This window comes from Podospora pseudoanserina, chromosome 2, assembly GCF_035222485.1.
Source record: "Podospora pseudoanserina strain CBS 124.78 chromosome 2, whole genome shotgun sequence".
In the NCBI taxonomy this organism is placed as follows: Eukaryota; Fungi; Ascomycota; class Sordariomycetes; order Sordariales; family Podosporaceae; genus Podospora; species Podospora pseudoanserina.
Genome location: NC_085921.1, coordinates 663,773 through 677,948, shown reverse-complemented (window position 1 = coordinate 677,948; position 14,176 = coordinate 663,773). Strand labels below are relative to the sequence as shown.

The 14,176-nt window shown below is 53.3% G+C and overlaps 5 protein-coding genes across 5 annotated transcripts; 1 reads left to right on the top strand and 4 right to left on the bottom strand.

Moving 5' to 3' along the window:
* Positions 1 to 135: 135 nt before the first annotated feature.
* On the bottom strand, positions 136 to 1,402 carry QC764_200970 (uncharacterized protein). Its single transcript, XM_062943802.1, has 2 exons — positions 1,203 to 1,402; positions 136 to 1,155 (listed from the first exon to the last, which is right to left on the bottom strand). Exons 1-2 carry the CDS (start codon positions 1,230 to 1,232, stop codon positions 394 to 396), a joined length of 792 nt encoding a protein of 263 aa, XP_062802548.1. The 5' UTR covers positions 1,233 to 1,402; the 3' UTR covers positions 136 to 393.
* A 495-nt stretch (positions 1,403 to 1,897) lies between these two features.
* OTU2 (OTU protein) lies at positions 1,898 to 2,908 on the bottom strand (the record flags this gene model as incomplete). The annotated part of the gene is made up of 1 exon (XM_062943801.1): positions 1,898 to 2,908. One exon carries the CDS (start codon positions 2,906 to 2,908, stop codon positions 1,898 to 1,900), a length of 1,011 nt encoding a protein of 336 aa, XP_062802547.1.
* A 376-nt stretch (positions 2,909 to 3,284) lies between these two features.
* On the bottom strand, positions 3,285 to 6,843 carry QC764_200950 (uncharacterized protein). The gene is made up of 4 exons (XM_062943800.1): positions 5,108 to 6,843; positions 4,905 to 5,047; positions 4,112 to 4,844; positions 3,285 to 4,047 (listed from the first exon to the last, which is right to left on the bottom strand). The coding sequence occupies exons 1-4, from the start codon at positions 6,324 to 6,326 to the stop codon at positions 3,896 to 3,898; spliced, it is 2,247 nt and encodes a 748-aa protein (XP_062802546.1). The 5' UTR covers positions 6,327 to 6,843; the 3' UTR covers positions 3,285 to 3,895.
* Positions 6,844 to 7,926: 1,083 nt separating this feature from the next.
* QC764_200940 (uncharacterized protein) lies at positions 7,927 to 9,733 on the bottom strand. Its single transcript, XM_062943799.1, has 2 exons — positions 8,926 to 9,733; positions 7,927 to 8,848 (listed from the first exon to the last, which is right to left on the bottom strand). The coding sequence occupies exons 1-2, from the start codon at positions 9,306 to 9,308 to the stop codon at positions 8,437 to 8,439; spliced, it is 795 nt and encodes a 264-aa protein (XP_062802545.1). The 5' UTR covers positions 9,309 to 9,733; the 3' UTR covers positions 7,927 to 8,436.
* Positions 9,734 to 11,390: 1,657 nt separating this feature from the next.
* On the top strand, positions 11,391 to 13,520 carry QC764_0031010 (uncharacterized protein; the record flags this gene model as incomplete). Its single annotated transcript, XM_062940181.1, has 1 exon — positions 11,391 to 13,520. One exon carries the CDS (start codon positions 11,391 to 11,393, stop codon positions 13,518 to 13,520), a length of 2,130 nt encoding a protein of 709 aa, XP_062802544.1.
* Between the last annotated feature and the right edge of the window lie 656 nt (positions 13,521 to 14,176).

Sequence of the window (14,176 nt, the reverse complement as noted above, 5' to 3'; positions counted from 1 at the left end):
TGTACAGGTTATGGGATGAGCATTCGGGTTTTGGCTTTTTCACTACATATCTCGTTTCTACCGTCAAGGTGCATCTGGGTTTTGGGTCTTCTACATACAACCACGAATAGTAATTGTACAACTTTTGATACTTGTCAAATGAGGATAATCATATGATGTGTAACGTTCATGCGAGCCGGAACTTGAAGTCATTTTCACAAGGCCATCTTTCCCATGTTGAAGATGTCCAGTCTTGACATGATTATGTAAATATCTAATAAATATTCACATGCCGGTCGATTGTTCAACGCTTCTTGCTCGCATAACGCAACCACTTCTAAATAGAGGGAATATCTTTCGCTCTTTGGTATATAACCCCATTAACCTTCTCCCATTCCTGATCTCTCTCTGCCCCTAAATCTTGGCCATTAAATGAACCCCCCCATCCAACGCCAAAGTAGCCCCGTTGACATACCCCCCCGCCCTGCTGCACAAAAACAAACACGCCCCGCCCACATCCTCGGGCTGTCCTACTCGGCCCAACGGATTCGCCTCCTTGATCACCTCCCCCATCGTGTCCAAAGTATGCTTCATCATCTTGCTCGGAAAAGGCCCACACGCGAGGTTGTTCACCGTTATCCCCTTTGGTCCCAGCTCAACAGCAAGATGTCTACTCAGATGGTGCAGGCCCGCCTTGGAGGCACTGTACGCAAACGTTGGAAGGAGAGGAACGCGCAACCCATCGATGGAACCGATATTCACCACCCTCGCCGGATCGTCTTGTTTGCTCCCCTTGATGAGCAGGGGTGTGAGCGCCTGGGTGAGGGTGAAGACGCGGGTGAGGTTGAGGGTGAGGAGCTTGGTCCAGGCGGCGTCGGGGTACTTTTCGTAGGGCTCGCCCCAGGTGGCGCCCGAGTTGTTGATCAGTATGTGCAGCCCCCCCGGCTCGAGCTTGGTGAGCTCGGCGGCTAGGCGGTGAACTTCTTTTTCGGACTGGAGGTCGGCGGGGAGGGAGAAGGCCGAGTTGGGGGTGATGGTGTTGAGGGTTGCGCAGGCGGAGGCGCAGGCGGTGGCGTCGCGGGACGAGATGTACACTTTTGCGCCGGCGGACACAAAGGCGGTGGAGATCATGAGGCCGACGCCTTTGGCGCCGCCAGTTATGAGGGCTACTTTTCCCTGGGGAAGTTAGCAGGAAGGGGGGAGGGGAGGAGGGTGGGGTGTACCTTGATGGAGAAGAGGTTGTTGACGTCCATTTTGTACTGTGGTGTGACTGACAGCTTGTTGGGGTGTATGTTGGTTGAAGCAAGAATATCAAGCTGATGGGATGAACTGGGTAGATGTATATATTCCCAAGGACGTCCTTTTCCGACAAATCTAGACACAAATCTTAGAGATGGACAATCGATATCTGAACCGTTGAGGAGGAGACAGCCGCCAGCCGGAAGCCGAGGTTCGTCGTCATAAACAAACGGTCTATTCCCCAACAGGCAGAATCATTAACCTGATTGGGTATCAAACTGACAAAAATTCCCCGCGATTTCTCCAAAAGGCCAAGACTTGCTTTCCTTGCTCCCCCACATTCTTGGAAGCTGGGGAAGGGCTGTCAGCATTTCTGATGTTGGCGATGCTGTTGAGATGGTTTTATCTTTAAACATTGACGTCGTGGAATATAAAAAAAAGGAGACTCCTGCTGGAAATGAGGGGCTTCAACGTAATCAACAGCCGTTCGAAGATAACTGAGAGGTCTTCCAAGTAGTTGATCAGCCTTATGTGTTGATGGTCTTTGAAGACAAGGTAGTCGGGAGGACTCGTCGAAGGTGTTTCTATATTTTTATTTCATGTCAACAAGGGTTTCTAGCAACCTCCAAGTCCTTGCTTTTCTCTATGACTGTATCCACTACATTCCTCCCTCCTTCCCCTAAGAGACAGACTTCAAAGAGTTATAATGCCTCCCCGAATTACTCCCCCTCCAATAATAAACCACCCACAGCATCTTCCCCCCCCCCTCCCTATTGATAACCTCATTCCTCGGCACCTGCACAACCGTAATGCCCACCCCAAACACCTTCGCCAGAGCCAACAGCTCCGGCTGGCCCCCCCAAGCAGAAGTATCCCTTATCTTCCTCAAATACTCCTCCCAACTCTGACTCTCCAAATCCACAAACGGCTCAAAATCATCCCTGTTCCTGTCCATATACTCCGCCGCCCGTCTCCTCACCTCCCTATAATCCAACAACTCCTCCGTCACCCCCCTCCGAAAAAGTTGGTCGCCAACAGCAGCAAACAAACAATGCCCATCAGCCCTAACCTCCACCTCCTCCAACCCCTCCCTCTTCAAAACCCCATCAACATGAGCCTTCTCCACAGCCCCATGATCCGTCATCCGCGACGCCTCCTCCTGTGCCCTGGCACTAGCAGCCTCAACCTCAGCCTGCCGTCTCGCCAATCTTTCCTTCTGCCGGTTTCGTTTCTTCCCTGGTTGTTGTTGTTGTTGTTGTGGTGGTGGTGGTGGTGGTGGTGGTGGTGGTGGTGGTGGTGGTGGTGGTGGTGATGATGGTGGTGTAACCCTCATTTCCTCAACCCTTTCCGTAACAGTCTCAACCTCATCCTTTCCGCTCTCCTCCTCAGGTTCTGATACGGGCTCAGGCTCAGCATCACCGCCACCACCCGTAACCTGCGCCAGTTCCGCCTCGTGCCTCTCCTTCAACGCCCTCTCCAGCTCAGCACACTCGTCATTAACCTTTTTCCTCGTCTTTTTGGTCGCATTCTTCTTCTTTTGCGTCACCCTCGACTGCAAGTCGCGGAGTTCCTTGCGGTGGCGCGCCAGGATGGCTTCGAGGTCGTTGGGTTTCTGCTCTTGTGTACTTTCTATAGTTGTTGCATCTGTTGGCTGGTCGGCCACCGGGGGAAGTTGTTCAGCGTCGCCCATGATGTCTCTTTTACTTTCTTCTGGGTGATGTGTGGTATGGGAGTGAGAATTTCGCTGCGAGAGTCCGATGGGCGCTCATTCGCTGTGAGTCTAATTGTAGAAATAATACGATCGGTTGGGAAGAGAGTGTGTCAAAATCGCGGCTGTCGGTTGCGCAAAAGCAAAAAGACAAAACTGTCCTGGAGCTCAAACGGCGAAACTCATGGTGGGGCAAGTCGCAACGGCGGGGCATGCAAGTTCTCAAAAGCCACTCGGCAGGCACCGACCGGTCAGTGGAGGGTTAGGGTTTCGAAAAGGGGCATAGGGACAGGAGAGAGAACAGGCAGTACTCCGTAAGACCATACAAAACCCACCCTCATATTTCCCACCTCCAATATCGACACAGTAACTCATATTGATTTTGATATGTTTATTCATGCATACTTATAAGCCAAAAACCAGGCCCAAAATCCAAGCTGAGATGATTCCCCTCACCACCAAACCACTCACGAGAGGCCAGATGGAGAGCCGACTACAAGGTGAGAAACTGAGGATGAGATGAGCTACATAATAAAAGCCAGCAGACCAAAATGCCCAATAGAGAGAGAGGGAGAGAGAAAGGACCACCGCAAAAAAACCCACTGAAGAGGCAACCTGGTTGTGAATAGCACCATAAACACCACACCCTCACCAACTCCCGAAACAAGAGGAGAGAAAAAGTTGGTTTTATCGAGAACCGCCAGGTAATGGTGACCTGTTTCTCTCCATTCCACTCCTCCATCCGCTGCTCTGCTGTTGTATGTTTAGTCCAAAGAAAAACCACCCCTTTCCAGTAACGCCATGCCATTCTCTTGATTGTTTAGTGATGTTGCGCTTAACATGTCTGCTGATGATCAAGCATCCCTCTCGCGTCCCGGGCTGTATACCCATGTCCAAACAACATTTCAACGCCCCTGTTTCCATCTCTTCCACCATTGATGCGCCTTCCTTGCCTTTTGATTTTGCCCCCTAAAGCAATTGGCTGGGTGGAAACTGCCTGAAGAGCGCCTCCAACGTCACAAAAGCACCCGGTCCCCCGTCCTTCGCCAGGTCCTCCAGAAGCACCGAGGTCTGGGCGTAAACGTTTTCGAGTGCTGCGCGGGATGATTTGCCGAGTGATGCTTTGGTCATATTATTTAGTAACGCCTCCCATCACAAATGGGCAGAAACAAGGAAGAAACCTACTCAGTATAGCAGAGTTCAACTCCTCCGCCACGGCCACTCTCCCCTTCGCATCCATCAAATGAGACACCTCTGGCACCTGCAGCGGATGCGGATAGGCAATCAGACTGGAGATCTCATCCAGGTGTTTCGTCATCTCTCTGCTCGGATTGTTGGTAAACTCGGCCCTCAGCTCCTGTCCATACTCCAGTGCCTCCATCGAGAGCTTCCCGAGTTGATCAATGTAGAACTCCCTCTCGTCATCCCACTCATCTTGCATCTCCTCGTCATTATCCCCCAGGCCTTGTCTGCCGCGCTGCTCTTCGAGTCGCCGGTTTCGATCCTCCAACTTTAGGTTCATCTCGGCCTCCTTGCGAATCATCTCGATGAACTTCCTGCATTTGAGACGGAAATAAACCTGCTCGTTTTCTTTGAGGACGTTGGGGTAGTATTGCTCCGTGTAACGCATGGCGCGGTCGATATCGCCTTCGAGTATCGCTCGACGGATCCTCTGGCGGTTGTTGGCGTCCTCGTCGTCTTTGATGTTGATGCCCTTGACCTGTTCCTTGGCACTAAGCCGAAGAGCCGACTTCTCGGAATGGATCTCCTCCGCAAAAGCACGAGCTGTCTCAACGTAGCCGTCATGTTGCAGGAATTGCAAAACCAATTGCTGAATAAGCTCCGTTTCTGACAGTCCTGGTGCTAGGATGCGTGTATCGACACGGTTTATCTCGTCTTCGATAATCTGTTGCTGCTCCTGTTTATGCCACGAACGTTAGCTACCACTCGCTCTGTTCCGAGTGTTGAACAAACTGACCAGCATGTAGTTATCAATATCAAACATAAACGGCTGCTGCCCAAAGTTGGCCCAGATGTGATCCCCCGTCTTCTTGAGCCCGACCATGGGAAACAACTTGCCCGCCTTCACATCCTTAAAGTTGATGTCCCGAAACGCCACCTCTGCAGTTCCACATGTTAGCAACCGCCTTCTTTTGATTCCCCACAGATATCAAAACCTACTCAGCTCCTTGCCGTTCTTTGTAAAAAACGCCTGCCCCAGCCGGAAATTGATACAACACCCGACCGTATCCTTCGGACCAAACTTGGGGCCGTACGCCTTCCCTACGTTTTGCGCGGCGAAGCAGTTTCCATCGTCCCCATGGTACCCCCAGCTCTCCGGTTCCCATCCTGGCGCCCGGTTCAGCGCGGCCATCTGGCTAGAGAAGCCAATGGCAATGGGCGGCATGTCATCGGTCGATGACTTCTTCTTGTTCAGGACTGTGATCTCAAAGTAGTATATGCCACAGGCCGGATTCATGGGGTGATCAGCCCTCACTGCCGAGGCCTCGTGTTCATTGCTCATTCGCCCGGTGAAGGTAACTTCATAGCCATCGCCCGAGAGCTCTAGGGAGGGTTCCCTGTCGTCCTTGTTCCACCTCGACGGCAACGGATTGACTTCCTCCTCGACCAAACCCTGGCTCAACGCCGACTTTTCCACCACATCAAAGGCCACCCCCCGGTGTGATTCCCCGCCTGTGTGCACCTTTCCAGACATGGGCGATAGAGTGTGATGACTGTTTCCGTTGGTGGCTAGTACTCCTGCTCTCGTCTGCGTTTTCGCACCTGGTACGCCAGCCTCTCTTTCTCTCTCGGCCAAAATTCTCGCTCGGTGCTGCTCTTCCAGCTTGGTGAGGTAGGCGGTACCTCGGAGGTAAGAGGGGGCAAGAAAGTTTGGCGCTGTCCCGCCGGACAAGAAGGGGTTGGCGCCCGCGCCGGTTCCCTTATGCGCGGCGCTGTCCACATCTGTAGCATCGGCGAAGCTTAAAGGTTCCTTGTTTAAAAACATGTCGAACGCCCTGGACATTGGAAAGTTGGAACCTAGTCTTGCGGGTGGTGGCCACGGCCCGCTATTGGTATTATTATTGTTGTGTCCGTTTTCGTTTTGGTTTCGTGATGTATATCCTGTGTCCATATCCATGCCGGCACCACCAAATGTTGGGATATTGGGTCGCGAGAAAAGTCTATCGAGCTCGGGGTAGTAGGGATTGTGTGTATCGAGTTCGGCGTCAGGGTTCGGGTCAAGGATATGTGAGAAGCCCAAGGCCGAAGATCGGGTAGCGGATTGCTGCTGCTGCTGTTGAGATCCAGAGACGATGGAGGCGTATGAGATACTCCTGGGGAAGTTGCTGGCGGCTGCGCCGTGCTGTGACTGCTGTGACTGTTGGTATGGGTTCGTCATGGTGAGGGGTGGCAACAGCTGGAGCAGCTGAGGGGGAGAAAGAACAGGGAGGGGTGGAGCTGGTCACTACCGAGCTTTTGGGCGGCGACAACGACGACGGCAGGATCTCCAGACCGCAAGACGGCCACCTGAGCCCCGTACCTCGTAAAGTGACAAACGTGTTATACGGTGGTTGAAGGGGGCTTATAGCTTTACGGTAATTGGGGCGTTGTGCGTAGCTGGTGAGGTGTGTGTGTGTCGACAGTTCAAGCCGTACTAGGTGCCCTCGGTTTTCTTGTCGCTGGGACGCTATGTCATAGATTCTAGGACCCGGCGTCTTTAGCAGAGGTGGTTTTGATGGCTGCGTTGGCTAGGTTGGTAGTTACTGGAGGGAGGGAATATGTTTGGGAAAAGCCGTGGTGAGGATCAATCAATCGAGGTTGCTGCTTCTCAGTTCTGTTCTGATTGTCTTTCTAATCAAGTCGGGTCAATCATTGCCTGTGAGGTGCCCGGGACGTCGCTTCTGGCAGCAAGTGCGGGTCCCTATCTGGCGTTTCAGTGGAGATTCTGGGCGGGCAGTGGGCACTGGCGGGATCATGGGGTCTCCCCCAACGCTTGTCTCTATGGAGACCCACAAGTTCCACAGTGGGTGAGTGGCCAAAGCGTTCCCTCTCTCACGACACACTTGCCTTATCGTCGTCATCTTTTGGACGACTTGTTCCGATGTTCGGATTCATCAGGGGAGGAGTTGAACATTTCATTCAAGCTGTCTACAGATATGTGTTCTTTTGCTATTCTCACAGATAATCGTGACAAGTTTGCTTAACTGGAATTCCCCAACCTCGCCAACCAATCAAGTGAAAGCCTCACCGACAACAACCTGAGGCATCTTTACTTGATGCCATTGGCACGGAATATAGCGAGGTACCTCCGTACCTCTCTCTCTCTCTCCCTCGACGTAATCCTGCCATGCAATGGCGATGTGGTGAACCAAGAACTAAAACCAAAACCGGAAAAGACACAGAAGAGGAAGCACACAGGAAGAGGCACAAGCTGACTGCTCATTTTCTCAAACCTGCAACCACTCAACTCCCCAAAATTGATCACTCTAAATCAGATCGGGGGATTTTCTCTCACTACTGTCTCTGCTTGCCCAACATCACCATCCTTCATTCGTACGTAACCGCCTGGTCATGGCCGAACAAAACCCCACAGGTTTTTTTTTTTTTTCTCTGCGGTTTTTATTTTGAATTTTATGCGGACGGCCTTTCCCGAGTCATACCGGATGAATTATCCCCTGGGCCTGAGAGCAGAGCCAAGGTGTTGTGAAATAAAGAACCTCTTTGACCAGATGACCTGGAGCATTCATCCGATCCAAGTTTGCTGGGGTTTCCTTCTTTATTGTGTCCATCTTTGCACCGTGTAAATATTGATCATAAAGTGAACAATGAAAGGCGTTTGTTGATTCATTGTATTTTCAACACCGATGCCCGAGTTGTAAATGCCATCGCCATGGAAGAACGCCTTGTTTTCTGGCAACCCCGACACTTTGCAGACATTAAAATTCCCAATCACGAAACCGACAAACGATGCTTGATGAGCACCAAGTGAAAAAAGTTCTATCCCCTTTCCTCATTGTTCGCCTGCCTGCCTCTTCTCTGTCTTACGGCAGAGAAGGCCAAACTCCATTTCCACCCTATCAACAACCCTAATATACAGTCACTCAATTGTTTGTCTCTCCTGTCTCTCCCAAAACCCCAAACCATCTTTCCCTTGTGCTCCTAAACGCCTTGCCACACACTGAACCTGACTGGCGAGTGCGTCATGATGAACCCCAGACGAAGCAAACGGCCGCTCCGTCGCCGTCCCCCCTGTTCCAGTTTTTGCCTTGCCTGCTCTCGGCCTGTGTGACACCTGGTGCAATGAAAAGTGAAAAGTAAAAGCAATCAGAACGCCCCCACCAATTACACCTGAAAAAGAAACCGGAACGCCCAAGGCTGTGTGCTGTGCTGTGTTGTGCTGTGCTGTGCTGTGCTGGCTGATGCAAATCATATCCCGTGATTCGCCATGTTGTTAAAAAGGGATTATAAACGAATGAACTCGCTGACAGCATAGAATGGTTCAATGATGATTAAGAGGCGGCGGCGATAGGAGCAGGTGCCGGTGGCGCTGGGGAGGGAGCAGCACTGATGCTGGGAGCGCTGGTCATCTCGATGTCGCCGCCATTGTTACTTGTGTCGCTCTTGAGTTGCTGGCTGGCACTGTCCTTATTCTCCTTGCTGCTGCCGTCGACCGAGACTGGAGCTGATGATGAGTCTGTGGAAGTCTCGGGCGAGATCTTGGGAGGTGCGACCCAGCGTGGGATCTCCCAGACAACGCCCGTAAAGCTCTTCATGGTGAAGCCGCCTCTGCTCCACTTGCGACAGGGCTTGCCGGATCGGTCGAGAGCGCGAAGGCCAGCATTGATAGCACCTTGGTTGGCCTTGGGACCGAGCTTGTGAGCTCCGAGACTGGCTCTACCGCCTTCGATGGTTCCATCTTCACTGTGTAATGTGTCAGCAATGCATCAGGTAAAGGGGCAGTCAGTGATGATGGGATGAATGATGGAAGGGTGACATACAGTCTCTGCTTCTTCTTGGGGCCAGGCTTCCCACGGACCTTGGGCTCTCCGTTGAGAGCAGCCGCACCTCTTTTGACGCCCTTCTTCTTGGGACCCTCGGCGGGAGGGCCCATGCTCACAGAGGGGGGTGCAGGTGTGCCGGCGGCTGGAGTATTGGGGCTCGAATCCGACGCGTTTTCGGTGGTGGAATTCACCGTCGCAGCCGGGAGCGTCGTCGATGTGGCAGGCGACTCCTTGACAGGCGAATCTTCCTTCACGTAATCTGGGTCGACGATAGCTCGGAGCTTGGCGCTGGGAACTCTGAGGGTGACGAGACCAGCTGAGTTGTTGTTGGACTTTCTACGGTCCTTGGCCGCAGCGGCGCTCTTGCTGGAAGGAGCCATGACGCCCAACAGAAAAGCCGACGACGTTGTGGTGGGCGTTGGAGTTGGTGATGGAAGAAGTGGTGGTTGGCTGGTTGGAAATTTTGCTTTGTCGGGGCGGTGATGCGGTGAATTGCTGGTTGTGTGTGTGCAGCTCAGCGTTGCACGTTATTCCTGACGCAGGCTAATATTATTGCTGACGGGGAGGGCTGGTGGTGGTGATGAGGTGGTGGTTGGTGAGGGTGGTGATGATGGATTGTGGTGATGATGGGCATCGGGAAGTGTTGTGGGAGAGAGAGAATAGGAACGATGGGAATGGGAATGGTTGAAAAGTTTGGAGCCCTCGCAGCCATGGTGAGGCGGCGGGCTGTCCACCTGTTTTGCCTTCATGCTGCCAAAGAATAAGGTCGGGCAGTCGACTTGTTCGCACGAACCGAGGGGGACACTGCGCGGAGTCTCCAACAACAGCAAGGGAGTCTCGTCTTGGATTTTTCTGGGGCCTGGTTCTTGGTACATAACCCCAACCCTAAGTACCTCTGTACCTCACGTCAACCAATCATCGGCTCTCCCATTCATTGCAGGCTGCGCACTCGTCAAATTGCGCTCCTTTCCCCTTCTTTCCGGATCATCACCAGTCCCATCTTTTTCGCCAGAGTTTGCCCTGGAGGTGCAGGTTTTTAGGCTTCTCTCAGCACGATACAGCAGCAGCCACACACCACCTCAGCCCACCTGACCGTACACACAAAAAGACTCGGCATGATTTTGGATTTTGGATTTTGAAGATATCTAGGGTACTGGAATGACGCTATGCCAGATTGCTCGAGTCGTGGATTTCATCACGCACCGTGACCTCCTCGCTCCCTGGCACAGGCCACACGGCCAGTCTCCCAACCCATTTTGGTATCTTGGGATTGGGCCGTCGCATCCACCACCTGAAAAAAAAGGTCTCACGCCGTGCCGACACATGGATGGGCCTCCGAAGCTGACCAATTCAGCGACTAGGTAACCATCCATGCCATCCTTCTTTGACCTTCTTTATCATCGACTTCGACTCAAGAATCGAGATCATCAATCGTCAACTGCCCCCCAGTTTCCCACTCTTGTTGACGGCCGGAATGGGGTCAGTATTTCTTTGTGTGCGGAACCGGAGAGGGGAGAGTCGATGTGACCCAACCAAACCTCCAACGAGCGTAGAGTAACGCACAGGAAATGGAAATGGGGTGGGACACAACAATGCCAACCTCAGCTCAGCATCGCCGAGAGTCTGCACCCGCCCCCCTCTTCTGGTCTCCCCTCGTCTCTCTCCTTTCTCTCGTCGCGCGAACTGATTGAGCTCTCCGCGGGGAGACAAACCGACACGACACCAAAAGTGGCTCGCGTCCAAACCGTTCACCCAAATCTGCCGGTGTCTGCAATTGATCAGCATCACTTCTTCGGCGGCATGTTTCAGACCTCCCCCACGGCATCATGAAACCTTCTCAGACTTTTTTACCACTTTCGTCTGATATCCTCACCACCAAACCCGTGCATCGCAGCTTTGACCAAGTGGCTCAAGCCGGACTGGATAACAGTCGAAACACCATACATTGATGGAGATGCGAGTGCATCATGCATCGAACACAGTGTACTGTAGCCATGTACACTGCCTTGTCGTTCGGGATCTTTCTTCCTTTTCCGCTTACATGGCATTGGTCCCCATATATCAAGACAGCCGACAGTTATCGGTGGCCAAAGATCACTCCCTACATGAGCGGACCGTCTTCTTAGACATTCTGGAGCACGCGAACTGGCCGCATTCCAGGAGTCAAGACAGTTTGCCGTGATGCGGAGAAATCTATCACAAAATTGGGCTGGGCAGGAGGGACAATATCGCACCATTATGTCTACCATCGTACATATAGCAATCGAATTAAAGAATGGCAGAGGCATTCCATTTCACGCGTCTGAAGGAATTATTTGGACGCGTTTTCTCGAAATCACTCCCAGGTCCATGGTTGATTGTACGGGACGGCCCGTCGTATATATGCCATCATGAAGGCATCCTTGGGAGAGAAGCTTGGGATCATCAAGCAGAGCCTTGGTGGCTAGGAACGACAACCCATCATGAAATACTTTGTTCTCTACAGCACCCTCGCCCTCGGCGGTCTGTCGGTCGCAGCTGCTCCTTTGGACCAAGCAGCCCCAGTACCCGCCCCAGTCCTCCATGACGTCCCTAGTGCCGGTGACGATGCGTCTAAAGAGTCTCTGAAGAAGCGCCAACTTGACATCGGGGGTCTGGTAGAAGGGCTGATTATACCGATTCTCCCAGAAGAAGCGATGGAGAAGCGTCAATCAGACCATGATCAAGACACACCTTCGACGGTATCAGACAACTCCGAAGGGCAGCTAGAGAAACGTCAAGCCGACCCAAGTCTGCTGTCGATGTTCGGCACCCCTGAGAAAATCCTCGAATACTTTGCGTCTTTCAAGCAGCCAAGACAGCCAAACCTCCTCGACATCCTCATTGGCGACCTCAGCGGAGTGGTTCCGGCCGTCACCGGGCTCCTTGATAGTGTGCTTGACCTCCTCCTTCCACCAGTTCCATCCCCAGCGCTTCCCAGGGCTGCTGAACCCGCCACTATCAGACAATACTCTCCCGAGGCAGTTTTGAGCGCTCTTTCGAACATCGGCTATCCTCTCGGAACAGGTCTCGGGTTGGCTACGACCACACTCTGCATCACAACGACTACAGTTACCATCGCCGGGTTTCCTACTGTGACAATAACAAGGCTTACCACTGTGACTGCGGGCCCGGTGCCTATCATCATCCAGGGGTTGACGGCTCTCGAGGGTGCCATCTCGTCGGTGCTCAACGAGGTCATTCCCAGCGAGTTGCTTCCAGGCGTGACCATTGCTGCCTCGGCCAACCTTCCGCTTGGCCTGAGTCCAGCGATCAGTCTGACGGTTCCTGGGCTCAGTATCCCGGCGATTACGTTACCTCCTCCACCGACGGTGACGGTGACCCTCCCGTCAGCTCCCTCGATTCAGCTGCCGTCTGTGTCGTTGCCGTCTGTGTCGGTACCATCCGTCCAGGTGCCGTCTCTCTCAGTCCCGACCCTTCCGCCGGTTCCCACACTGCCATCGATCTCGTTGCCCAGCGCGTCTCTCCCGAGCATTTCGGTCCCAGGCATATCTCTTCCGAGCGTATCTCTCCCTAGCGTATCTCTCCCGAGCGTATCTCTCCCGAGCGTATCTCTCCCGAGTGTGACGCTTCCGAGTTTGAAGTTGCCAGCGGTGTCTTTGCCGAGCGTCTCACTCCCAAGCCTCACCTTGCCGACAATCTCATTACCGAGCCTCTCTCTCACCTTGCCGATTGTGTCTTTACCCAGTCTATCACTCCCAAGCGTGTCGTTGCCAACTTTGCCCGAGACTCTACTGCCTGGAGTTACGATTCCGGGCACTCAGCTCCCTGGGGTCATCGTCTCGCCAGCACCCGGCCTGACCCTCTCCGTCGGTGGCATCTCGGCCAATCTCCCCGTTGTTGGTACTGTGGGGGTTCCAGCACTCATTGACCTCACTGTTGATCCTTCGGGCTTCACAGCTTCAGGAATTGCCATACCTGCCGTGACCATCCCTCCCCTTGTCATCTCCTCTCCGGTCCAGGCGGTCCTCCCCAACATTTTGAGCCAGCTCTCCCAAGCTGTTGCAACCGAAACCCCGTTGGTTCCTGGCCTTATCGCTGTCATTAATGGGTTGGTTCCCATCCAGACGCCAGCCATCACCCAACCCATCGGCAACAACATTCCCATCCCGACTGGTGCCCCTATCTTGCCTAGCCTGCTCAGCGAGATTGGTGCTGCAGTCGGTTCCCTTCCCTCGGCCATCCCAAGTCTCCTCAGCTCACTCGAGCCTCTGCTTTTGCCGGAGCCGACATTCTCCATTCTGCCTTTCCCACCTTTCTCAAATCCATCCGTTCAGCTGCCAACATTTTCTATCTTACCATTCCCCCCAATTGCAACCCTCTTCCCCAACCCTCTCACCGCCCTCCCGACCATAACATTCCCACCCCTTCCTACCACCATCCCGACGCTGGCCACTACTCGGTCGCCTCCATTCATCAACTTGGGTCCTCCCATTTCTGTTCCCAACATCCTCACGTCCCTCCTTCCTCTCCCGACCAGCCCGGCCACCCCGATTCAACGCCATGTCCAACTCCAACGTGGCAGTCTACTACGGGCAATCACAAGCCTCTGAGCGCATCCACCTCGCTGATGTCTGTGCCGATCCCAACGTTGATCTGGTCATCCTCGGCTTCGTCACAGACATCAGCTACCAAAACAGCGGGCTGCCCAAACTGACGCTCGCGCCTGTGATCAAGGGCGTCAAGACTGGGTATCAGCAGCTTTTTTCTCCAGGGTTGGACTACTACGAGCAGTGGGAGGAAGACATCAAGACTTGCCAGACGACGCACGGGAAGAAGGTTCTGGTGTCGCTGGGTGGGGGTGGTAGCTCGTTGGTGCTGAGGTCGGAGAGCGAGGCGCAGCAGTTTACGAACAAGTTGTGGCAGCTGTTTGGGCCGGTGACGCCGGCGACGACGAGGGGTTATGAGTTTGTGAATGGGTTGAGGCCGTTTGGGACGGCGGTGGTGGATGGGTTTGATCTTGGTAAGTCTCCTTTGCCACATTATCACATTACAACAACAACATATTACCCCTTTTGCACATTAACACATTACCACTCTACCCCTTTTTCCCTCTCCCCCCTCTCAATCACCTCCCCTCTTTCTTCATGATAACTAACCCCTTTCTCTTACCAGCAAGACTCGACTCCTCCCCCAACTACTGGGGCACCTTCGCAGCGACGATGCGCTTCAACTTCTTGCAGGACACTTCAAAGATGTATTATTTGTC

What these genes read in the sequence shown, in the direction of transcription:
- QC764_200940 (XM_062943799.1), bottom strand. Translation starts at nt 9,308, where the DNA reads ATGGCTCCTTCCAGCAAGAGCGCCGCTGCGGCCAAGGACCGTAGAAAG. An exon ending in CCCAAGAAGAAGCAGAGACT is followed by an intron (nt 8,849 to 8,925) that starts GTATGTCACCCT and finishes CACATTACACAG; the next exon opens with TGAAGATGGAACCATCGAAG.
- QC764_200950 (XM_062943800.1), bottom strand. Translation starts at nt 6,326, where the DNA reads ATGACGAACCCATACCAACAGTCACAGCAGTCACAGCACGGCGCAGCC. An exon ending in ATATTGATAACTACATGCTG is followed by an intron (nt 4,845 to 4,904) that starts GTCAGTTTGTTC and finishes TGGCATAAACAG; the next exon opens with GAGCAGCAACAGATTATCGA. An exon ending in GTTGAACTCTGCTATACTGA is followed by an intron (nt 4,048 to 4,111) that starts GTAGGTTTCTTC and finishes ATATGACCAAAG; the next exon opens with CATCACTCGGCAAATCATCC.
- QC764_200970 (XM_062943802.1), bottom strand. Translation starts at nt 1,232, where the DNA reads ATGGACGTCAACAACCTCTTCTCCATCAAG. An exon ending in ACAACCTCTTCTCCATCAAG is followed by an intron (nt 1,156 to 1,202) that starts GTACACCCCACC and finishes TAACTTCCCCAG; the next exon opens with GGAAAAGTAGCCCTCATAAC.